This window comes from Phyllostomus discolor, chromosome X, assembly GCF_004126475.2.
Source record: "Phyllostomus discolor isolate MPI-MPIP mPhyDis1 chromosome X, mPhyDis1.pri.v3, whole genome shotgun sequence".
In the NCBI taxonomy this organism is placed as follows: Eukaryota; Metazoa; Chordata; class Mammalia; order Chiroptera; family Phyllostomidae; genus Phyllostomus; species Phyllostomus discolor.
The window spans coordinates 103,624,955-103,650,356 of NC_050198.1; the positions used below are offsets into that span (position 1 = coordinate 103,624,955).

Here is a 25,402-nt window from a genome sequence, read left to right on the forward strand (position 1 = left end):
CGCCTGCACTCCCTCGGGAAACCAGGAAAACAACCTCTTCCCAAGGAAACTATTCAGGGGCGCGCCAGGATCGAGGCTCGGTCCCTCGGACTCGCCGGGCGCCGCAGCCCCCGCGGCCAGCCGGCTGGGTCTCTAAGCCCGGAGGCAGCGCGGGCTTCTCGGGCGCCCTCGTGCGCGCCTGCGCGCGCTCCCCCTGCGGGGCCCCTCACCCTGCAGCAGCGATCGCGTGACGTAATGCAACCTCAGCATGTCAGCGGGGAAATAAAGGAGGACGAGAAGGCGCGCCTCCCAGACGCAGAGTAGCTTGTGATTGGCTCGGGCTGCGGAACCTCGGAAACCCGAATGTGAGGACCTTACCGATCCCCGGCTGCCGCCCCCCGCAGAAATCCGGAGCGTGGTCACGATCCAAGTGGCGGTGGCGGAGGCGGCGGCGGCAGGTAAGGAGACCGTTGGGGACAAAGTCGAGGGAGTCGCGTCCAGCGCGCTCAGGGGTCGAGGCTGCCAGGGGAGGAGAGGCTCCTACCCGGCGTGCGCCGTAGGGCGCAGGGAACAATGGAAGTGGCGTCCCGTCCCTAAGCTTCGCTCCCCCTTCCGTCGCGCGGTCCTGCTCCTCGGCTGCAGCTGGGGGCTGGAGGCATGGAGGCGAGTGCAGGGTCTGCTCCTTCCAGCCGATCTCTTCTTCCCGCAGGCGACAGCCTCGGGGGGCTAGAGCCCTCGTTGAGGCCGTCGGTTGGTTTTAGGGTGACGGGAAAATGGCGGAAAACAAAACGGTGAAGCGAAGAATGCGACGTCCTCCTGGCATTGGATTTCTGCGATCGCCCCCCCCCAACATTGCTTGCACTCGCCCCCCACCTTTCTCCAGCCCCTGCCCCCCTTCTCCCCCCCCCCCCGCCCCCCACGCATCGTACCCTTGGAATTCGCGAGGGATGGCGGCGTTTGCAAGGAGGTGGCCGCGAATCGGGCATTTTAGGGGCCGGGGAGCCGTCAGAGCCGGGAGGGGGGGCGTGAGCTGCAAGTGTCGCCTCCGCTAAAACACCACCATTTTGCTTCGCGGCCGTCGCCCGTGTAGCGGGGCCGACACGGCGGGAGGAGGAAGGATGAAGGGTTGGGCCGCGCGGCGTGGATCGCAGCGGTGGCGACCGCTGCACCAAGTGAGAGGGGGGAGGAGGGGAAAGGTATTCTTGTCTGCGCGCTTCGCCTTTCCTTGCGAGGCGAGGCTTCTGCTGTGAGGTGCAAGATCCACTCGGATGGGTTGTATTGCAAAAGGCACGTGCGTGCGTTCTGCTCGGAATGATTGAAACTTGTCATGGTCTCGGGCGAGGGAGACTTATGCGGGAAGAGGATTGCGTCCAAAGCTGCAATACTGCTACTTGCCAGGGCTCCTTTGTCTCCTATTCTCTGCAAATAGTTCTTTCGCATTTTTTTTTTTTTTGCTCTGCTGCCTTAAGATTTCTCTTGCATTCCTTACCCTGCTTGCATCACCAAAAACCAAGGTCCTGAGTGAGCTATGTTTACAGGAGATTGCTGAGAGTAACGTTTGTGTGTGGTGTGATTTCTGCCCCTCAGTACATTGCTGGAAAGATGTTTACTTGAAGCATACTTGGTGGTTACCTCCATTCGATAACGATGTGAGGGAGACTCTTGGGAAGCCCGAGAAGCCGAGCAATCTATGGCCTATTGAATACTTACACGGATGTTCTCATACCTCATTTATTATTGATCTTATCGAAACTTCCCATATGGCAAAAAAGATGCCCGAATTTATTTATTTGGTATTCAGACAGCGTGGCACTTCCCATAATAGTTGCACTACGTGTTCAAATTTTTACACTTCATTGAGCGCTGCTAGTGCACATTTTGCTCTGTACATTTGGCAAGGATAAATCTTGCCCTTGGTTCTCTTTCATTTTCCAAAACACGGGGTTGCTGGTGATTTTTGAAATGTGCTTTCCACAAGATTTTGGTCTCATGAAGTGGTCGAATTCGCTTATTTCATAGTAGATACTGTTTGTGTTGGGATCCCTTTGCTTGCTTGTTCGATGAACAAATCTGAGCATATCAGCCCAATTTAAAAGTGTACAGAAAAATTGTTAGTTGTGTAACAGATTTGGTTTAAAATGTTTTAAAATATCTAATTTAAAATATATTTTTGTAATAGGTACAGAAAACGTTTTTCCAAAGAAAATAATATAGTTCAGAAGGAAAAATAAAAAGATTGCTGCACATTTCATTTTATGATATGTAAGAAAATCTACACTTTCTTCAAGGCTCTATACTAAGGTGATTAACAGATTACAGTGTTTTGTTTTATTTAATAATGAAACAAAATTAAGTGCTTAGAATATTTTAGAGATATTTATAATTGTTCTATTACTTAGTGATAAAGAAAGCAATTGCTCTAGTTAAAGTTGAAATGTACACTGTTTTTTTTTATTTTAAAAATAAGTGCTCATGGTATTTTCATTTATCTCATTTATTGTGAATTCGACTTCATTTTGAAGACAGAAAACAATGTGGTATTTTTAAAAAGATAATATACTGCCATGAATTTCTAAAATCTTGTAATTTTGCTCATACAGAAACAGAATAATCTTGCCTGAAACATTGATACACAGAAATATCACCTACAGCTACAGGATTTTTGTACACATGACTCAAATGTTGACAGAGGTCACTCGGTGGGACTCTCCCGCCTCTTGTACATCTATAGAACTTTAAGGCAAGAAAAAAATCTTAGTGATCTCCTCTACTTAAGAATACAGTTATTTTATGGAAGCTTGCTAAAACGGCCATTAGTGATGTAACCTCATCTTTCGTGCAGTATAGCCTTGTTTATTAAACACTCCTATCTAAAAAATGAGATATGTGGCTTAGAAAATACACAGATTTTTGGTTAATTTACTTAGAATCTTATCTTCAAAAGGAAAATACACATAAATAATGATAAGAAATACGTCGAATGCCAACATCTGACTTTGGGTTTCCTACTATGTGGTGATCTTAGATATAGGGTAAGTCATTTGAAATGAAATATGTTGATCCCTCGCTTTCAAAATTAGTATGAGGCTAGCGTGACTTTATTAATCATTCATGAAAAAATGTTGTGCCATTACGAGTAAACTATATTCTGTACGAAACAATGTGCTAAAATGTTGGTATGTGATTGATCTTATCTCTACCATATTTAGGAAGCAGTCATGTTTCATGAGTCCTCAAAACTGTGAGACAAGAGAATGTAGTAGAGTGAGCTCAGAAGTCCTTACTGACTCAAAGAACTCCAGGGAGACTGGGATAGAACATTTTACATTATAAGTAGAACCCCCGGAGCCAGAGGTGAAACACGTTTATCCGCTGCAGGGCTGATCTGGGTCTGGAAGAAATGGATGAGAGCCACTGGATGAAATTCACTAATACTAGACACCTGAGTTCTCTAGTAATGTATAAATATCCCAACTATTGTCTGTTGTCATCTTTTTCTTCTTTTCCTTCTGCTTTTATAACCTGTATTTTACCTTGATCTCCCACACGACAGTTTTGTTCTTTTGCTTGCTTCTTTCACTTCCTTCTGGCTCATCACTCTTCAACTGTGTCTTACTCTCCATTATCTTTCGTTTACTTCCACTTAGTCCTTCGTTAATTTACAGTTGTCACATAAAGCATCTAATCCAAGTTTTTGTTTTGTTTTCCTTTGTAATGAGATTTGCACACCTGGTTGAGAGGCATATTTTCGATTGCATTTTTTTTTGTCTCAAAACAACTGACTGGCCTACATGTTTTTAAACTGTGTTCAAAACCATTTCTTTTACAGAGATTTGTGAATGAACTTTGCTAAGTATGGATTCAGGTGGAGGAAGTCTTGGATTGCACACATCAGACTCTAGAATGGCCCATACCATGATTATGCAGGATTTTGGTAAAGCATTTTCTTTGTTGTACTTTTTCTTTCTTTTTTTAAACATTAGAACAAAGTAAATATCACAACTACCTTGAGGAAGGGGAGAGTTGCAATGAAAACAAATGTTCTTTTCCTAGGAAAATGCATTTGTAGGGCTTATTTCCTTAAAAACATTCTTAAAATTTTGTGGGAAGTTTGAGGGAAGAAAACTTGGAATAGAGTCGTAATATGCCATCGGAAATGCAACACTCAATTTGCATAAATGTCAGTTCTTACATGTGAGACATACTAAATTAGCTTTCTAAAATGCATTTGAATATGAATTGTTACTACAGTTGGACAAGGAAATACTTGAGTCATTTTAAAGAAGTTAGATGTTTATATAGTGATACAGGAAAATTATGCACTAGGTGATTAATTGTACTGCGATACTATATTCTCAGGAAGTTGTTACGAATAGCAATGCATTTTTTGAAAAAAATAAACGATTCACTGTTTTTCAGTAGCCTCTTAACAGTAGTCATTGTGATGAGGGTGATAAGATTGCTTTGACAGTCCACAAAGCAATTGAATTTGGGAAAGGTTAATTTGAATTATAGAAGATACAGGTGCCTGAAGTATAAGAGGCTGGGTTAGGGTACTAAGGAAGAAGAATAGATCAGTGTGACAGTGTCAGAGTCAAACAGACATCTGGTAAATTGGGATAGAAAGTAAATAGAAAACATGAGGTATTGTGAAATTGTCAAGGATGAAATTAAGGATGGGGACTCTGCTGAATTAAGAAAATGCTACTACTCTTTTCAGATAATATGGTGTCCAACATTATTTTGTACTGTTGTATTAAAATGTTTTTTAAATTGTATTTTACTCTTGCCAGTCCTATTAACTGTCTGTGTAAACTTGCGCAAATTACTTAGTTCGCTTTTATGAGGGGGTTTGAACTACAAAACATTTAAGGTGCTCTCCAATTTTTGGATTCCTTGACGTTTCTTCCTGATGAAAAAAGGTATGGTGTGTAGTTCAAGATTGAATGTGGTGGAGATCAAGAGGTGTGTGTAGTTAATTGATGAAATAGAAAGGAATCATGGATTTATTTTGCTAAGAGTCAGAGGTGAGTTGTATTGATTATGAATGACCTAGCAGGAGCTGGGGTGAAAAAAGTACAGGAATAAATTTTAGAAGAAGGGCAAAGGGTTGAAGAGTAAGAGATTTTGAAAATAATTTTGTGAATTCTTTGCTAGAGATAGTTTTTAAAATACTGGAACACTTGAACACCGATATGTTAACTTGGGGTTGAAATGTCAACTTTAATTTTTTACCTTTTAAAAATACTTTAAAAATCTAAGAAATACAGTATTTCTCCATTTAATACAAAATGTTACCTACACTGTAGCATTTGGTAAAGTTCCAGACCTCCCTTCATTCCTGAAGAAGTTGCTTGTTAGCAAATAAATTGTGATTCTTTTCAAAGATTGAAAAAAATCATGTCTGATTGGTGCTGGTGAAGTGAGTATTTATTTGGTGTTCCTCTTAACTTCCTTTTTATTGTTCACCCTCAATGTTTCTTTTGAGGGTTAATGAATTCGTTATTATATCTAATACTTTATTTTCTTTTAGTTGCTAGGGAAGTAGAACATGCATATTGGAATATTGTTATGTATATTCCTTTTTTCTATTTATTTTAATTGATATAATATACTATACAATTTACCCATGTTAGAGAATGCAATTCAGTGTTTTTAGTATGAAATGCAACCATCACCGTTACCTAATTTCAGAACATTTCATCATCATAAAAATAAATCTTATACTCATTAGCAGTTACTCCTTACATTCTCCCCAACCTTCAGAAGTAGGCCATTGGTAATATTTTTGCCTACGGATTTACCTCTTCTGGACATTTCGTACAAGTAGAATCATACAATATGTGGCCTTTTGCGTCTGGCTTCTTTCACGTAGTATAATGCTTTCATGCTTCATCTGTGTTGTAGCGTATGTATCAGTGTTTCATGCCTTTTTATATTCCAATAATACTCCACTGCATGGGGAAACTCTTGGACATCTTGTTTATCCATTCATCAGGTAACAGAGATTTGACTTGTTAAAATACTTTTAATGTATTAGAATGCCTTTGTGTTTGACCTAAACCTTTGCATCTTAGATTGGAGTATGAGTGCCCTTGGACGCATATGGTGATGTACCAACGTGTTCCTGAAACCACTGGATAAACAGCACATCTTGGAGTACCTTTCATTTGAATTGGGAAGAATACACAGAGACACACAAAAACAAAGTTACACTCATGTAAACATGTTTTGGGCTAGAAAGCAAAGTGTTCATTTACTCCCTCATTTCTTTTTTATGAGTAATTAAATGGGGAAATTTGAGAACTACTTCCAGATTTTTAATTTAAAGCCTTTTCTAAAATGAATTTAATACAGTAACAGCTTACTTATACCATAAAAACTTTAAAGCCACAATTTTTTTTGTTATACAGCTGTGCATGATTCAGTTTTCTAGGCGTACTTTGTGATTATTGTTTTTTGCAACAATGCATTCTTTGAAAATTCTTTTTAAATTTAATTTTATAATCTTTTAAATTTAGACGTAAATTGGTGACAACTAAACTGATTTTACATTTTGGTTAAATTGGTTAAATTATTTTGCCAAATATCCAATTAGATCAGAAATGGCTTATGTGAGTAATGTTCACTCATTTGTGTTTAGGGATGATGTTGACCTAAAGTATACGTCCGGTTTCCATTTGTCCTTAGCAAATAAGTTCTGAAATCTTAGAAAGTAGGAATTCTTTATATTTTTTCATGTGCAGTTCTTAGTTCAATTTCATATATAGATGTTTTCATTTTTTGTATGATATTTTAAGAAGTGCAAAAGTATCAAATAGGTCTAAACCTAATGGGATCTTTATTGGGAGGATTTTTGACAATGGAAATTTCAGCCCTGGTAATTTAGGTTTCTTTCTGAGAGCAGCTTCTCTCTGATTAGTCCCCCCTCCATCTATTAAACTTTCCAAATTCTAAAACGTAACTAGAAATTAGGTACATTCCCTTTAAATTTCTGCTAACATAAAAGTTAGATGTTTGCGAGCTCATAAATTAATGATATTTGTGAAACAGTTTAGCATACAGAGGTGGAATCTCTAAATTCTATAAGATTCTTGGTCAGGATGGGATGGCTAGTCTGTTAAAAATCTGAAACATGAATTTACTGCAGAAATTCATTATACTAGTTTCTTCTGGAGGATATTTGAGATTTTAACATTTACAGCATTATGTAATAACCTTGTTTATGTCTCAGTATAATGGTTGTCCTTGAATCTGTACCATTGGATTTAATAGTTGTTTAAGGTTTTATTGCTGCAAATAGTCCATGTTGCTTTGGAACTCAAATTTAAAAAAACAGCCTTAGATAATGGCCCAAGACACATCCAATAAATAACCAAATTTTATACTACCCCTCTCATGAAATTTCAACTATTTACATTTAAATAACCTTAGTAATTAGAAAATCCTTGAAATGATGAGCTGTTTCTTATTGTTATTTGCTTATCTAATTCATTTCACACTGTCGAGTGATTTTTTCTTACTGTTTATAATTTTGCTACCTAGTAAGGTAAATTTTTAATGCCATTTAATGCTTTGAAATTTCAGTGAGTGCCTATGTGAGAGATCTTTTTACTCTTTCTCAGACTATCTATTTAGAAGTAATTCACTTGGTTAACCCTATACATCTCTTCAAAATATAGTCTCTAGAGTAAACAAGTTCTCTTCTATTTTTATAGGTAAGTATAAAAAAAAACTAAGTCCAGTTTAGAGTCAAACAATTAGTTCAGTTCCCAGCTTGAGCCTTGGGGAACCTTATTTAACCTCTCTAAACCACGCTTACTTCATATTTAAAATGAGGATAACAACAACTCCCCTTATAATACAGTTGTTTTGAGACTTAAATGAGATAATATACATAAAAGCATTAGCAAGTTGCTTCGTGCATAGTCCGTGCACAATAAATATAGCCAATGCTCAATAAATATAGCTATTGTATAGCTCAATATGAGACTTTGTTTAGAAATGCAACGGAATCTAACTTATGAGCCGATAAGATGAAAGGGCAAAATTTCATAGCATTCTTGGATCTTACTCTGAGTCATCCGCCACTACTGTGGAAAACTCATCGATTCTTGATTTAGCTCTTTGAGATTATTTAGTTCAGGGTAAACAAGCACTTCTTTTGGTTTAGATCTGATTTATTTTGATCTGTAAATTCCTACTAGAGTAGAGGCTAGGTGAACTGAAAAAGCACTCGTTTCATTTTTTTAGAATCTTTCCCGCCAGGTTCATCTGAACCCAGGCCAGCACTAGCATTGCTCCAGCCTTTCCTAGTGTCTCCTCTCAGGACCCAAACATGCCTCTAAAATAAATGGGATTTCCTATCATTTAAGTCTGACTTGTGAAAACGTTTTACAAAATATTAATTCCATTGTCTATATACATAGAATTTCTTTTTTATGAGCGAATCCAAATTTACTTTAACACCACTTCATTTTCAACATTTAAAAACCATATAAGTTAGTGGGAGCCCTAGTTCCCTGGAGCAGCATGGCCGTTAGTGAATGAAATCCCTCACCTTTTTCTCTGAATCCCCAGCAATTCATCCGATTCAAGTTCACAGCTTCACAAAGCCAGGCAATGTCTCTTCAGTCAGTCTGCTCCTCTGGTTCTCGGGCTGTATTTCAAGAGAGGGAAGTCAAAATATTTGAAACGGGGAGCAAAACTACATTTGTAAATCTTTTTAGTCACTTTTGATCTGCAGGACTCTCCCCTGTTCCCCAAAGCTATAAAGGAGAAATTCATTTCAACCAGTCCATTTCTTTAGAGCCAGTGGGGTCTTCCCTTGCTCTATCGGACATAAAATTTCTTTAAAAAAAAAAAGATTTTATTTATTTATTTATTTATTTGTAGAGAGAGGGAAAGGTAGGGAGAAAGAGAGGGAGAGAAACGTCAATGTGTGCTTGCCTCTCATGCACCCCCTACTGGGGACCTGGCCTGCAACCCAGTCATGTGCCCTGACTGGGAATCGAACCAGCAACCCTGTGGTTTGCAGGCTTCAACTCAATCTACTCAGCCACACCAGCCAGGGCTGACATAGAATTTCAATACTTTGAATTTTATAGGCTTAACATTTAATTTTTTCCTGGCTAAAAACCATGTTGCCAGTCTGGTTGAATGCTACATTTGAAACCCTCTCCCTGTCTCAAGTACTACTTGTACACATACTCTTTTGTCTACCAGATTTTCAAGACTGAGGCTGTGTTCTTTTGGGGTAAGATAGTGATTTTGATGAGAGTTGGGGAACAGTGAGGATACAGAAGGGTTGAAAGGAAGATAATCCTAAAAGGCAGCTTTCCCTTCTCTCTTTGTTTTTTGATGAGTTGGGGTATTAACAGTGTCCAGCGGCCCCCATCCTGAGCTTGTTAACTAACTTCCACAATGAATTGGTTAACAATAGTAAATAATGTCTAGCAAATGACACTTTCAGGTATTCATTTATAGAAAGTGAGCATTGTATGGAAAAGGCTTTCTACTGGATTATTTCATGTAGATAATCTTGATAACCTGGCCCAAAAACTCTATTAAATTGTTTTCTGTACTATCTCGGGGAGGCAGAATTTAACAGATTTCCTCATGATGAGATTTTCCACTCTCACAATATTTGCAAGGAAAGTAGGGGTTGATGTTTACCATGGTGCCCAAGAAAATGTTATTTAAAGCTTTTTTTCCTACAGATTAATTTAGAATTTAGAGTCCATATCTATGATTTTTTTTATCAAAACAAATCTTGGTCTGAAATGAGTTTGTTTTCTCCCACCAAATCAGGTGTTAAAGATGTCTTCCACTTTTCTATGTAGTAATTCTTTTTTTTTATTATTTTTTAATTTTTTTTTAAAGATTTTATTTTTATTTATTTATTTTTAGAGAGGGAAGCGAGGGAGAGAGAGAGAGAGAGAGAGGGAGAGAGAGAGAGAGAGAGAGAGAGAGAGAGAGAGAGATCAATGTGCGGTTGCTGGGGGTTATGGCCTGCAACCCAGGAATGTACCCTGGCTGGGAATCGAACCTGGGACACTTTGGTTCCCAGCCCGCGCTCAATCCACTGAGCTACGCCAGCCAGGGCCTATGTAGTAATTCTTAATGAGATAAAGATGTTCAGAAACTTTTATGATTATAATACATGTTTTGTAATATGTGTTATATTAAGCTTGTCATTTTTAACTCACCTAATTCAAGATGTTAGCTAGTACTCTTTTATGTTTGTGTGTCCTTTTTATTTTTATTTTAATCTTTGAAATACTAGACTAACCGGAAGTAGACAAATGGTACATAGGGTCCCGTTTACCCTTTACTCACCTTCCTCCAGTGGTGACATCTTTATAATTATAGTGCAGTATCAACACCAAGAAATTAACATTGGTGCATTGCTGTTATTTGGACCACAGACCTCATTCTGTTTTTACCATGCTTTACATAGTGGCTCCACCACAATGGAGATATGAACTGTCCCTTCACCATATATGTAGCCTATGCCAATATACTCACATACACCCCCACCATTGGCAAGTGCTAATCTATCCTCTATTTGCACAGTTTTCTGATTTTGTGAATGTTACAGAAATGATTCAATTTATACATTGCGCAACATTGTAGACTTTGGTAATTGGCTTTTTATCACTCAGTATAATTTTCTGGAGACTCATTCAGGTTGTTGAATGTAGCAATAGTTTGTCCCTTTTTTATTGCTGAGTAGTATTCCACGGTAAGGATGTGCCACAGTTGGTTTAACCAGCCATTCACTTCTGAAAGGCATTTGTGTTTTTTGTTACTATGAGTAATAGTATGAGGCATTATGAATGTTCATATATAGGTTTTTTGTGTACACGTAGGTTTTAATAACTGGAAAAATTCCCTAGAGTGCAATTGTTGAGTTGTATGGTAAGTGCATGTTTAGTTTTGAAAGAAACTGCCAAATTATTTTCCAAAAAAAGCTGCTACATTTTACATTCCCTCAAGCAACATATGAGAGGTCAACTTTCCCCTCATCCTCACCAACTTGTGCTGTTACCAGTTTCTTATTTCATCTGTTTTAATTGGTGTGTAGTGATATATCACTGTGACTTTATGTTTCACTTGAAAATAAAGAACATTATTTTTAAGGTCCTAATTTATATTCTACTAACATTGTTTTCACCCACTTTCATCCCACTTTCTGGTTGGTGATGACTTTTATTGTGATCAAATGATCAGTGATTTTTTTAATGATAGTTTGCCCAGGACTATTTCATACTTCACATCTTTTGTGACATCTAACGTAATAAATACAGTACTTTTAATTAATAAGATTACTTTTTGGATAATTGTTTGTATTATAGTGGCTGGAATGGCTGGTACTGCACATATCGATGGAGACCACATTGTTGTTTCGGTTCCTGAGGCTGTGTTAGTTTCTGACGTTGTCACAGATGATGGGATAACTCTCGATCATGGCCTTGCAGCTGAAGTTGTCCATGGGCCCGACATTATCACTGAGACTGATGTAGTGACAGAGGGCGTAATTGTTCCCGAAGCTGTCCTTGAAGCTGATGTCGCCATTGAAGAAGATTTGGAGGAAGATGATGGTGATCACATCCTGACTTCAGAACTAATCACAGAAACCGTGAGAGTACCTGAGCAGGTGTTTGTGGCTGACCTTGTTACTGGTCCTGATGGACACTTAGAACATGTGGTCCAAGATTGTGTTTCAGGAGTTGACTCTCCCACCATGGTGTCAGAGGAAGTTCTTGTAACTAATTCAGATACAGAAACTGTGATCCAAACAGCCGGTGGTGTTCCTGGGTCTACAGTTACTATTAAAACCGAAGATGATGATGATGAGGATGATGATGATGATGTCAAGAGCACTTCTGAAGACTACTTAATGATATCATGTAAGTAAAACAGAAAGTCCATAATCACTTGAGGGACTTATTTATATATAACCTGGAAAGGTTTTGTGGGTTGTGGGATCTATTCAATAAATGTCACGGGGGTAATTTTTTTGAAAAATAACAAACTGACAGTGACCAGAGGGGAAGGGGGAGGGGGGATAATGGGGGAAGAAGGGGAAGGGGCAAGCAAAGGAACAGAATAGAGGACTCATGGGCACAGACAATGGGGGGGATGGACTGTGGGGGTGGGGGGTGGGGTAGGGGTGAGCAAGAAGGGAAAAGGCAGGACAACTGTGACTGAACAACAATAAATAAAAGAAAGATAACTTTTTAAAAAGCTGTATTGGGAAAAAACACATTATTTTTTTGAATCTGCTCATATTTTTTATTTACTTGGTGAAAATTCATACCCAAAACAAAGTAATATAATTTAGTAATATCTTAGAAACAGATTTGGAAGGTTCAATAAGAACATTAACTGATACAAAATTTTAATGGTGAAAATATACATTTTAAAATGGGAAATTTATTTCAGGTAGTCACTGCTTTCTGTTCAATATGGTAAGTACTAGAATTGTCAGTTCACTTCTGCATAGGAATTTGGACATAATATGTTCAAAAATGTATAACTAGTTTGTAATGAAATACTTGAAAAGTACATTGTAAACTCAGATTGTGTTCTACAATTGTTTATTTTCCTGTTTGCACAAATATGTGTGTTTATTCCAGACTGCTTTATGATGTCCTTAAGACATTCTATCTGAAGGGGGAAGGGAGAAATATTTGTTTTGCCTGAACAGCAACAATAATAAAAATCTAATGACAAGTTATTCATGGAGCTGGAGATAGATGTCGGTCTATACTTTATAGAATTTGAAGGGACTATGCTGAAACTAGTAAAGATTAGGTCAAGACTTCACATTCTATAGAAGATTTTTGTTCTTTTTAAAATAAGAAATGGTTGATTAGGAGCTAGAGTATGTATATCTATACAGTGATTGTATGTCACATGTGTATATCAGTGAATTTAAAACAAAAACCAGATTAATTCTGAAGTCTAATGTGTTTATTTTTTCTTCTGTATGCAACTTTGAAGGTGAGTATTTACATTGTTTTTAAAGGAATGAATGATTCAAACCATTAAAAGATGGTTTGTGCAAATATTACCTCATTTTAAATTAATGTGGATTACTAAAGCTACTCCATATTTACACTGTCACCTGACATTTAAAAAACTATGGTTATGATCATATAAAACAGTGTGGCAAAGTTGTTATTTTTCCTGCACCAAAATAAATTCAATATGCCCTTGAAAGGGTACTTGTCAAATTGAACTCTTCGGTATTAATGTGGTCTAAAATTTAGACATCATATATATTGTGACTAGTCTTACCTCAATATATCTCCTATAATTTGGCTCTACAAAAGTTTTGTTTTAAGTTTCTAGAATATTTTAATTTAGATTATTTATCTTCATATTACTATATGTGTCAAATACAGAGGATTTTTGTGCTTCTAATAGACTGAAAATTATGAAGAACACTATTGCTTGAATAAGATTACAACTACAGAAGGGTCATTCTAAGGGGAATTGAAACTGGGAATTAATTAACTTCTTCATTATTGGTAAAGAAATAGCAGCAATTTTTAAAAGTCCTTTGAAAGCTTAAGCATTTTTTAATTTTGGAAAATAGGATTACAACTATACAAACATTAAATATTTTGATACCAGTCATTTCCTACCATTCAGATCCTTGATCCTATTTTGTAATGGTTATAACACTCAAATTGGGACTGGGTACTCTTTCTTACAATTTTCATATATTTTATTCTATTCTACTTTAATATAGCTTTTCTATTTTTTATCTCTTAATCTTTACTTCACTTTCTTTACCTCTTTGTTTCTGTTGGCCATTGAATCTTTCAGGAATTAAGAATAAATTGCCTTGAAAGGACTTAATGTTAAATTAACATTAAACATCCTCCTCTTTATTTTTTTCCAAGATCTCTATCTTGGAATATATTCTGAATATTTTCAGAATATCTGAGACAAAGTTGAAGACTTAAAACAGACTTTTGTCTTGTTCCTCAATCCCTGAATAATCCTGTAAGGAAATCTTGACAGTAGCTGGGTTTTAGAGGTAGGGAGTTCAGATGCATCTCATCTCAATATCTGAGGTGCATCTGAATTTTTCCTGCTTTCAGGCCGAACTTCATACATTCTCTGTCTTACTGGATGGTTAGGCTCTCCTATTTGTGCTAAGTAACTTGGACATTATTATAGGATAACTGTAACTTTGTAAAGTTACCCTAGGCTTGTTTTTGCTTTAAAAATACTTAACACCACCTTGGCTGGTGTGGCTCAGTGGATTGAGTGCCAGCCTTCAAACCAAAGGGTCCTGGTTCGATTCCTAGTCAGGGCACGTACCTGAGTTGAGGGTCAGGTCCCCAGTGGGGAGTGTGCAAGAGGCAACCACACATTGATGTTTCTCTCCCTCTCTTTCTCCATTCCCATCTCTCTAAAAATTAATAAATAAAATCTTTAAAAAATAAAAATGTTATTTAAAAAAGACCTAGCATACGTTAAGACATACGCTAGTGATGGACGTTTACAAGTGATGATTTCCTTTATGAAAAAAAAATGTCATTGAAGGAGGGAAGCTCCTTGAAATAATGAACCAACATAATGTATTTAGATTATTTTTGACCTATGAAATCAGTTTATATTTCTTTCAGGAACATAGTTTTATATAAAGCAAAATATTTTGATAGGGTCATTGAGACCTCCTCAACCTCATCAGTGTTAGGGGTACAAGAGAAAAGTTAATATGTTTTGTAATCTTTTTTTTAAATAAAATGGCTTTATGGGATATAATTCACATGCCATACAATTCACCATTTAAAGTGTGCAGTTAAATGGTTTTTAGTATATTCAAAGAATTGTACTACTGTCACCATAATCAATCATAGAATATTTTCTTCAACTCACAAAGAAGCCCCATACCTTTTATCAGCCATCCCTCTGTTACTTCACCCCTCAGGCAACCACTAATTCAATTTGTGTCAATATAGATTTGCCTGTTCTAAAATTTTTACACAAATGAAATTATGTATGTGTCCTCCTGTGTCTGGTTTCCTTTACTAGCATAATGCTTTCAAAGATTATCCACGTACCATGTGTCACGACTTCATTTTATTACTGAGTAATATTTCATTGTGTGGATATATATTTTATTTATTTACTTATCAATTGATGGACACTTGACTTTCTACTCTTTGGCTGTTAAGAATAATGTTATGAATACTGACATACACGTTTTTGTGTAGATATATATTTTCAGATTTCTTGGATATGTAACTAGGAGTAGAACACCTTTGTAATTATATGTTACTGGTTTTTCTTTGCTTCGGCATTGTAAAATACAATGTTTTACACATATCCCGACCCCATCCCTGTGGTACATCAGTACATTATATCCTGTTAATATATCCACCATATAATTTTGGAATATAACATAAAATGGATACAGTAAAAGGCCTACTTAGCTTTATAAAGGAATATTGTACATTTTGCTAAAATGAAATTTTAATCATATTATATCAATGGGTTAGAAAAGAACATTGAAAGTGAGCCCTTTTCAGTGTTGGCCAACGGTGTACCTTACTTGTTTATGTTATGGTTAGTGCCAGTAGAATTCTGTTGTGTATGTAATATATGAAAAGCCCTTTTTAGAAAATCATTCAGGTGTCTTCTGTGTTTCCTCCTCTTTTTCATTCCTGGAACTCATATGTTAATTGGTTTGAGAAATACTTTGGGAACTGTTTATATGAACATATTTCATGAGCACATTCTACTTTTTTATGTCATTAATTTCGGTCTTAGGATTTAACTTAAATGTTGAACGTGATGGAAGATTATTTACTCTTTCTGAAACCATTTTAATTAAAGCTGCATTATTATTAAATATGTCATATATAAATTGAAACCCGTGATTTTGAAATAAGCCAGGTGTTGAAAGACAAATACCATACGATCTCACCTCTAAGTGGAACCTAATCAACAAAACAAACAAGCAAGCAAAATAGAACCAGAGACAATGAAACAAAGAACAAACTGACAGTGACCAGAAGGGAGGGGGGAGAAGGATAGTGAGGGAAAATAGGGGAAGGGCCGTCAAGGGACAGGAATAAAGGACACATGGACAAAGCCAAAGGGGGTAGGTCCGAGGGTAGGAAGCAGGGATGGGTGGGGACAGGAGCTGCGGTGGGGTGAAAATGGAGACAAATGTACTTGAACAACAATAAAAAGACACCTGTGAATTGTTATTTATATCATTGTGATCATTTAGCATATCTGATTTTTACACCATTTTTTTTCATGAAGCATGCCACTTTTAGTGGTTGCATAATAGGTCATTAAGTGAATATAGTGGGTGGGTGATTAACGCATAATTTCATGTTGCATTTATGCTTAACACCCACTAAATGTCAGTGGTACTTTTTGACTGAAATAGTTTCCTCTTTATATTTTACAGTGGATGACGTCGGGGAAAAACTGGAGCATATGGGAAACACACCATTAAAAATTGGCAGTGATGGTTCACAAGAAGATGTTAAAGAAGATGGATTTGGTTCAGAAGTAATAAAAGTGTACATATTTAAAGCTGAGGCTGAAGATGATGTTGAAATAGGTACGAAGAGCCATGTTAGTTTATTGCTGTACTAGAGATTAGAACTTAACTCTTATCTTTTGTGGAGACTATACTAAAATTGACTTAAAAGTATAGGTTTTTTATGGGTTTTCTTGGGGATGGAATATAAAGAATTGTATATGAATATAAAGTAGGAATGCAGAATATATCATTCTTAGATCTTTTCAAACATGAGTGTAGACTATTACAGTTGAACATTAAAACAAATGAGTGGCGAGCATTTGGTTTAAAGTAAGAAATTATAAGTATTTAAGGGCAGGCTGAAGCTAGAGATAGCCCGCTTGGATTTTAATCCTAGTTCTGCCATTTAGCTGAGTGGCCTTTGGTGAGTTAGTTCAACTTCTGCCTGAGTTTTCTCATCCATAAAGTAGCTATAGTGATAGTCAGTACCTCATAGGACTGCTGTGAGGATTACATGGGTAAATCCATGTAAAAGCTTTATAGAGTGCTTGGCGTATGAGTTTGATGTGTTAACATTGGTCGTTTGTCACGAATGACTGAAAAAGTTAAAATGTAAATTATGAGAAAATTCTCAACACTTAGACATTCATATGGGAATGTTTGGAGGGTATTTTTCTAAAAGAAACTATTTCTTATATATTCTCCCTGTTAATTTAGGAAAGTATCCCATGATACTTCTCTATGTTGATACATGTTTCAATTTTTAAGGCGGAACAGAAATTGTCACAGAGAGTGAATACACCAATGGCCACTCTGTAGCTGGAGTGCTTGACCAGAGCCGAATGCAGCGGGAGAAGATGGTGTATATGGCAGTTAAGGATTCCTCTCAAGAAGAAGATGATATCAGTAAGAAATAAGGGCACGGGAGTGCCTGATCAGTAGCCATCCTGTATTCTTTTAAAAAGTAAAGCTATCTCCGAGATATAAGCATTGCATAGGAACAAAGGTCATTAAAATAAGTCTGACCATTTGTTCTAATTAATTTAAAAGAGAAGGGCCTTTCTGACCGTATATTGTTGAAATCAGCAAACATGAAATACTATGTCTAGACACCAAGGATACAGAGATCAGCAGCATACTCTTGCTCATTTCAGTATAGCCCACCAACATACTGGGAGTAACGGAAAATCTAATTTCTGTGTGTGAGTGGACATGTCACAGGTATATTATCTCATTTAATTCTCAACAATGCATCTCTGAGGTAGCTGACATTATCCCTGTTTTATGCAGGAAAAGATACTGAGGGGAGTTAAGTCATTACCCGAGATCATTCTCATAGTGGGGAAGGTAGAATTTGACCTCCTATCTGTCTAACTCTATGGCCAGTGTTCTTGACACAGGGCAATTAGCCCTGTTGGCCTTTCTGGATTTAACAATGGAAGGGCTAACGGACTGATTGCCTTCTGTCCCTGGGGGATTAGCTGATTAAGTATTCTTCCAAGTCTCCAAGTAGTTGCTGCTGAAGGCTTCTTAGCAGCTCAGTACCAACAGGTGATAAAAGGTTTTCCGATTTCCTTTCCTGCCACTTCCTAGTGAAGAAAGTTTACTCTCTGGCTACTGTCTCCTCACCTCTTTGTAGGAACGCAGCCTTTCTCTAATCCTTCTTCTCTCTTCTCACCATGCTGAGACAAAACTACTTTGTTTTGCCCTAGAAGGACCAGAGCCTCCACTTAAATTGCATTACTTGGACAATACCCAGCTTTCTGATCCCCACTCCTCAAATCTCCTTCCCTTAGAAGCCATGGGGAGCTGAATTCCAAGCCCAAGCACGAATAATATACCACACTGGAAAATATCAAAACAAACGAGTCTAGAGGATTTCAGTGGAGAGGTAGAGAGTTAAATAAAATAATTGCGACATGGTCTCTTTTTTTTTTTTTCAGTCATCGGTAAGTAAAGTAGAAGATGGGAGACTGAAGTTTAGGGTAGCTGGTTCCAGGAGCCCGTGGGGATGTGGAAAAACATAGACCAATGACTCTTTCTGCTTAATTTAAAGAACAGAAACTAAGAAGAGGAGGAGCACTTTTTTCCCACCTTTTTCCACGTTTCTTCTATAGTGACTAGAAGATCCCATTACGTGAATCAAAGGAAAAGCATAAATCCAAGCCACTTTTCTATTTAACAGGTTAAATCTAAATGGGTTATTTCACAGGGAATATACTAATGTATCTTCTAAGTTAATTTTTTTTTTTACTTCAACACTATGTTTTTTAAAATGAGTCCCACGTACTGTTTTTTTCCTCAGTAAAATCTTGGAAAATCCTTCCTCTTAAACGGTATCAACATATTTTTGAGCACTAGCATTTTATATATATATATATATATATATATATATATATATACACACACACACATCATGTAATATGTATATGATTTTAATGATTTTTATTCAAAAGTTTTTCTATTACTAGTGTTTTTTACCATTTTTCATATACAGTACTTCATACTGTATATGAAATTCAACATACAGTACTGCATTTAAGCTATAGTGTGTGAGATAGCTCGGACCACTTTCTAGTATAAATTTGATGGAAAATGCTTTGAGTTTCAAAGAACTATCAGGTAGAATTATGGAACACAATGCTTTTAATAAAGTTGTGATGCCAAGTGGACTATAACATCAGTCAATATATTTCAAGGGCACATGTTTTATGTAATCTAGGACTAGGTTCTAACAGGAGAAAAGAATTTTGATAAATGATTGTCTCCTACTGGCACTGGCTTCCAAAGTTCCTGATGTAATTTTGAAAGTAACCAAATGGAAATCTTCAAAATTGAAGGATTTAAATTCTTTGGAATGTTTACCAACTTATTAAATGCTTGGCATTATAAACGAGCAATTATTTCTAAAATTTAGGTTGTGCTGAAATAGCCGATGAAGTTGACAGGAAAATCACTGTAGGGGAAGAGAAAGGAACCTCTCTCCCTGAGATACAGCATGAGGACTCTGGTGTTACTAAAAAAATTGTTCCTGTTGTCTGGACTGCAGCATATGGTATTTTTTATGACATTTTCCATCTGATAAGTACATAACATATCTATTTGATCAGCTTTTAAGTAATTAAATATCCTGTGCTAATGCCCCTTGTGAGCTGGCTAATATTATATGTTTTGCTGTGGACTGACTCTTCTCTAGAAAAAGACTAGGTGATTTTTTGACCACGTGTCTTGTGTTATTTAAAAACCTTGCTTAATGCATTTTGTTTTTTGAGGAGGATTGATTTTAAATCCTAACTATATAAGTGAGTGCCATACAAGTTTTATTTTTTCTAAAATAGGAATAGTCTTTGAAAATTGATCCTTCCCCTTTTGGAAAATCATATTTTCATGTATTAACATGACAAATAATAAGATTTTGGGATTTTTAAAAGGAAAAGAAATCCAACCAGGTGTGATCTTCTAGAAAATACGTAATAAAAGGTAAATTTATCAAGTTATTTTTTTCCTGTCTATTTTATCTCATTCCTACTTACTTTACAAGATGGTACAGGTATACTCTCTACTTTGACAAATGTTGGTGTTCCAATGCATTAATTTATCTTAACTTGGTTTTCCTAAAGGTTCATTTATTCACTATTCATTCTTTTAATGAGCGTCTTCAGTTTTGAGGGTATCTTGCAGAAACACCTACCAAGTTTTTATTTAGAAAGTAAGATTGTTTGGGACTTTAACAGTTCCAAGGATGCTGACGGCAGGCCTTATTTTCAGTGTGTGAGAATATCTAATCTCTGGGAGTGGAAAAACTCGGCAACAGAGAAAGTCTAATCCAAGGACCGGTGGTCAGAGTAAGATTTTATACATTAAGATGTGACCCACTGGTAATCATTATACTCAGCATATCAGTTTGTAATTAGTCTTTTTTTTAGGAGATGAAAGGAGAGTTTCTCGAAGGTATGAAGATTGTCAAGCAACAGGTGAGAGAGTTTTATATGTCAGTTGTAAGTTAAATAGCCAATTTTGTATACTGCTTGGCAAATGAAAAATTCCTAGTTTATATGCACAGACACATTTCTTGGATGGATTCTTACTTGCCTGATCATATCTGATTAGTCACGTAGGAATTTATCTCCTTGTGGGATTGATTAATCTATAAACAGACATAATGTATGTTGTTCTGTGAATGCAGTTATGGTCATTTAGATTTACCTCGAAGTACACATATCAGGCAACTCACCACATGGCCCATAAAAGGTTGTTATGGAAAAATATAAAATAGAAATTATTTTGACAGAAATATAAAAAATGTCCATGATATCTATCAGCTACTTGGTAACATCTTCCTTGGGGCAGAACTGTTTTCTAATTGTTTTTATTGCAGCCAGTAGACTTATGTTACATAACAATAGGATAAACTGTTACATAAAACCCATGCGTCAGCGTATATTTTTAATTTTAATATACCCCCTATACTGTTATACAATGGTTAATAGTTAATTTTATTTTCTTAAGCAACGAGACTTTTTCTTAGATATACTGTATGTCTGTTCTGTTTCTACCTTTAGGAGGTATTTGGCTCTCTAAATCTAAATGTAGATTTCAGAAGAATTGATGAGAGGCAAAAATCATAGTAGATAAAGAGTTTTACAGGTCTATATTTTAAACTATATTGCATAACACAACAGATGTCTGTGAACTGAGATTTTATTAAGTGCTTTATTCTGTATTGCACTGATCCCACTGACATTATGGTAAATTGCCTGCCACACCTAACTTAAAATACATCTTAATACTTTTCACATTGAATAAACTATTCTAAAGCATATATGCAAGAGATGTCTTGTTTGTTATGTTACACATAGTCACCATGACCATATTGGTTCACTGACATGTATTTCTTTTCCAAATCTCTCCATTGTTATTAGCCTTTTTTGGTGACAGATTGACCTGTTGCCAAGATTTGGTTAAGGTCATAACAGTTTTTCATGTTACATTCACCTTATCAGTTTATTCCGGTAGGATGACTAAGTTGGGATATTTTAAAATTAATTTTATGTCATATCCTATTCAACATGTTTGCATAAATATTTTTGTGTGTGTATGTAAGAGTGTAAAAGAAGATAACACAGATATATTTTTTTGTGTGTGAAATTTACTACCCCAATGTGAAATTCAGTGCAATAATGGCAACTTGATGCCATCTCACCTCTAGTAATTCACCTAACAGGAAGCAAATATGTGTAAATATATGTAGTTTAATTGTGTATCAATTTTTTCAGGAAATACTTTGGACTCAGCATTAGAAAACAGAAACAGTACAACAGCACAGTACCTTCAAATTTGTGATAGCATTAATACAAATAAAGTACTTAAACAAAAGGCCAAGAAGAGGAGAAGGGGAGAAACGAGGCAGTGGCAAACAGGTAAGTAACTAATAATTTGTTTTATGAATATTATAATGACTTTGTAACTGAGGAAAAAATCAATTGTTTTAGTATAGCTCTAGTCCCATATACCTGTTTGTGTTTGATCTAACTAGTTGGGTTATTTGAAAAAAATACGTTTGAGTGGTACTTAATGAAATGATACTCATTTACTCCTTACCCAAATGATGTTTTTAAAGACAATTTTCAGGTTGATTTTACAATAAAGGGTGCCTGTTTCTGGTTTACAAAGTGCCTGTGATGTAGCATTTCGGCAGGTGAGTAATCTATAGCGAGCGTTGCTCATTAATTTCTAGTGATCCGCTTTCTCATAAATTGCTTTTAATGTGCATTTTATCTTAACAAGATTCTATGCCACTAGCATAGTTCTGACATTGTGAATGTCAGGTAATTTTTGTGCTTTTGTTATGAAATCCTTTCAAACAGTCTGGCCAAATGTCACAACTTCCCTATTTTTTTTTAATCTAGCTGTCATAATAGGCCCAGACGGACAGCCCCTGACAGTGTACCCTTGCCATATTTGCACAAAAAAGTTTAAATCAAGGGGATTCTTGAAGAGACACATGAAGAATCATCCTGATCATTTGATGAGAAAAAAATACCAGTGCACAGATTGTGACTTTACAACTAACAAGAAAGTGAGTTTCCATAACCACTTGGAAAGCCATAAGCTCATAAACAAAGTCGACAAAACCCATGAATTTACAGAATATACACGAAGATACAGAGAAGCTAGTCCACTGAGTTCAAATAAACTTATATTAAGAGACAAGGAGCCGAAGATGCACAAGTGCAAATACTGTGACTATGAGACTGCAGAACAAGGACTATTAAACAGACATTTACTGGCTGTCCACAGCAAGAATTTTCCTCACGTTTGTGTTGAGTGTGGGAAGGGCTTTCGACATCCTTCAGAACTCAAAAAGCATATGAGAACCCACACTGGTGAGAAGCCATATCAGTGTCAGTATTGTGTTTTCAGGTGTGCAGATCAATCAAATCTGAAAACTCACATTAAGTCTAAGCATGGTAACAATTTGCCATACAAATGTGAGCATTGCCCCCAAGCATTTGGTGATGAGAGGGAGCTTCAGCGCCACCTGGATTTGTTTCAAGGACATAAGACACACCAGTGTCCTCATTGTGACCATAAGAGCACCAACTCAAGTGACCTTAAGCGGCACATCATATCTGTCCACACTAAGGATTTCCCTCACAAGTGTGAGGTGTGTGATAAAGGTTTCCATCGCCCTTCTGAGCTCAAGAAGCATAGCGATATCCATAAGGGGAGGAAGATTCACCAGTGTAGGCACTGTGACTTTAAAACCTCAGATCCATTCATTCTTAGTGGTCACATCCTTTCCGTTCACACTAAGGATCAGTCATTGAAGTGCAAAAGGTGCAAGAGAGGGTTCCGGCAGCAAAATGAGCTCAAGAAGCACATGAAGACCCACACTGGAAGGAAGATTTACCAATGTGAGTATTGCGAGTACAGTACCACCGACGCATCTGGCTTTAAACGACACGTGATATCGATCCATACAAAAGACTATCCACACAGGTGTGAATTCTGCAAGAAGGGATTCCGAAGACCATCGGAAAAGAATCAGCATATTATGAGGCACCACAAGGAGGCGCTTATGTAATGAGACCAACGTACAAAAGAAGCTATTTGGGAAAAAAAGAAGTGCCAGGAAAATTTCACAGACTCTTTCATCTGGTTACAAACTTGATATTAAGTCATAACTTTACATTCTTTGTATTAAAGATATTTGAATTGACAGGGGATCTCATGGCCCTTTGAAAATTACTTAAAGAATTTAAGAAACACCATGGAATGGTTGTAGAAAAACCTATCGTGTCGATTCAGTAGGATTATATGCATAGACTACAGAGGGGAAGAGCAAAGACAGTGACTTTACTTGGCTGATCATACCAGAGATATGATTCTGAAAAAAATCATGCTTAATTGAGGAGTTGAGCAGTGATTTGCTATGACAAGCCAGTCTTACTTCTATGGAATGTTAGCAATGAAATGGGAAATAAAATGCAGTCGTCCATCAGTCAGTAATCATTGAGCCCTTTGTGTGGTACCTGGAAATTAAATTCCAGAAATCCAAGTTCATGTATTCAAATAAATTTCACTGGCAAAACAGGTTAGATTAACTCAATGCTATTCAAAAGAATTTCAGAACTGCCAACATTTTTACCACAGGGCAGGATGTTTGAAATACAGCACTCTGTGTTAAAGTCTAAGGTGAAGTCTAAGGATTACAGTTCCCCTTTTCCCGATGTTCGAGTTGATTGTTGTTCTGTATGGCATATATAACAAAAGTATATTTGAGTCAAATATGGCTTTCTAAAACGGATGCAACCAGTAGTGTTGCAAACAAAGTTAGCACTATATTTCTTAATGATCTAAAGATTAAATTGAGAGAACACAGTTTTCTTAAATATTATAATGTTTAGAAGGTTTTTTTAGGACAGTCTTAGCAAGTATGATGGTTCTAGTCTTACTTGCTCTAATGTTTAAAGGTGCAATTTTATGCCATTATTGGAATTTTTGATTTTTAAAATCTATATACCATATAATTAACATGGATTTTCAATATGAGGCAGTGTTTATGCAGTATTTAACAAAACACTGTGCTGCCAATAGAGTTCAGAGGTGGATATTCAGTTTACAGTGTATAAATTTAAAATATGCATCCCTTTAACAACGCTTTGTGTTAGCATGCTGCAAATCAAAATGGCGCTTAATATTAAAAGCTGGTTTAGGGAAATTTAATGAAATCCTGTTCATAAATGTAATGCATATGATGTGTACTTTTAAGTTTTAGTTGCTTCATGTTTCCACTCAGCTGTTCAACATAATTAAAATGTAATTTTACTTCACACTATATTGTGGCTTTGTGTTTTAACTAATGTTCACCTTTCTGTTTTTGCACCAGATAAGAATCAGTTCCTTGAGAATAAATTTTTTATCTTTCTTAACTTCAGAATATTAAATTTGGAAAATCTAAAATCGTGTGTTATGTGGCTGTAAATGATGTACACGCTGTAAAATAAGATTGTCAATGTTACGTGGGATTATTATTTCTAAATGTTACTCATTGAAATGAGCATACAATAAAAAGCATTTATTGCACTTCAGAATTGTACGGAATTTATTTCAAGTTTTGCTCTACTGTTTATTCTTTATCAAAAGGGTTTTTTTTTTTTTTTTCACTTAAATTGCTCTTAGGCAGTTTGGTCTGCAATTTAATGTGTTGTAGAATTTTGTGCATCACCAACACAAGTTAGGAATTTAAACAATGTAATGACTATGGCATGATTATTCCTCGAAAATGTAAGTTTTTGCTAAAACCATGCTCTATTCTCTCATAGAGCATGAGAGAATGCTATGAAAGTGCCCTTCCTAAGACTTGATATTTAATATTTAGACAAAAACTAAATA

At 36.4% G+C, this 25,402-nt stretch overlaps 1 protein-coding gene across 7 annotated transcripts; it reads left to right on the forward strand.

Annotated features, from left to right (window-relative positions):
- Positions 1-225: 225 nt before the first annotated feature.
- On the forward strand, positions 226-25,093 carry ZNF711 (zinc finger protein 711). 7 transcript variants are annotated; one of them, XM_028522235.2, is made up of 10 exons: positions 226-437; positions 2,159-2,280; positions 3,189-3,433; positions 3,809-3,913; positions 11,337-11,891; positions 16,427-16,582; positions 17,273-17,410; positions 20,431-20,478; positions 21,781-21,924; positions 22,414-25,093. In XM_028522235.2, the coding sequence occupies exons 4-10, from the start codon at positions 3,835-3,837 to the stop codon at positions 23,589-23,591; spliced, it is 2,298 nt and encodes a 765-aa protein (XP_028378036.1). In that variant the 5' UTR covers positions 226-437; positions 2,159-2,280; positions 3,189-3,433; positions 3,809-3,834; the 3' UTR covers positions 23,592-25,093. The 7 variants fall into 7 exon arrangements, with proteins under 7 accessions (XP_028378036.1, XP_035872847.1, XP_035872849.1 ...); XM_036016954.1 differs by having other exon boundaries at positions 232-437; positions 2,580-3,433; XM_036016956.1 differs by lacking the exon at positions 3,189-3,433 and having other exon boundaries at positions 232-437.
- The last annotated feature ends 309 nt before the right edge of the window (positions 25,094-25,402 follow it).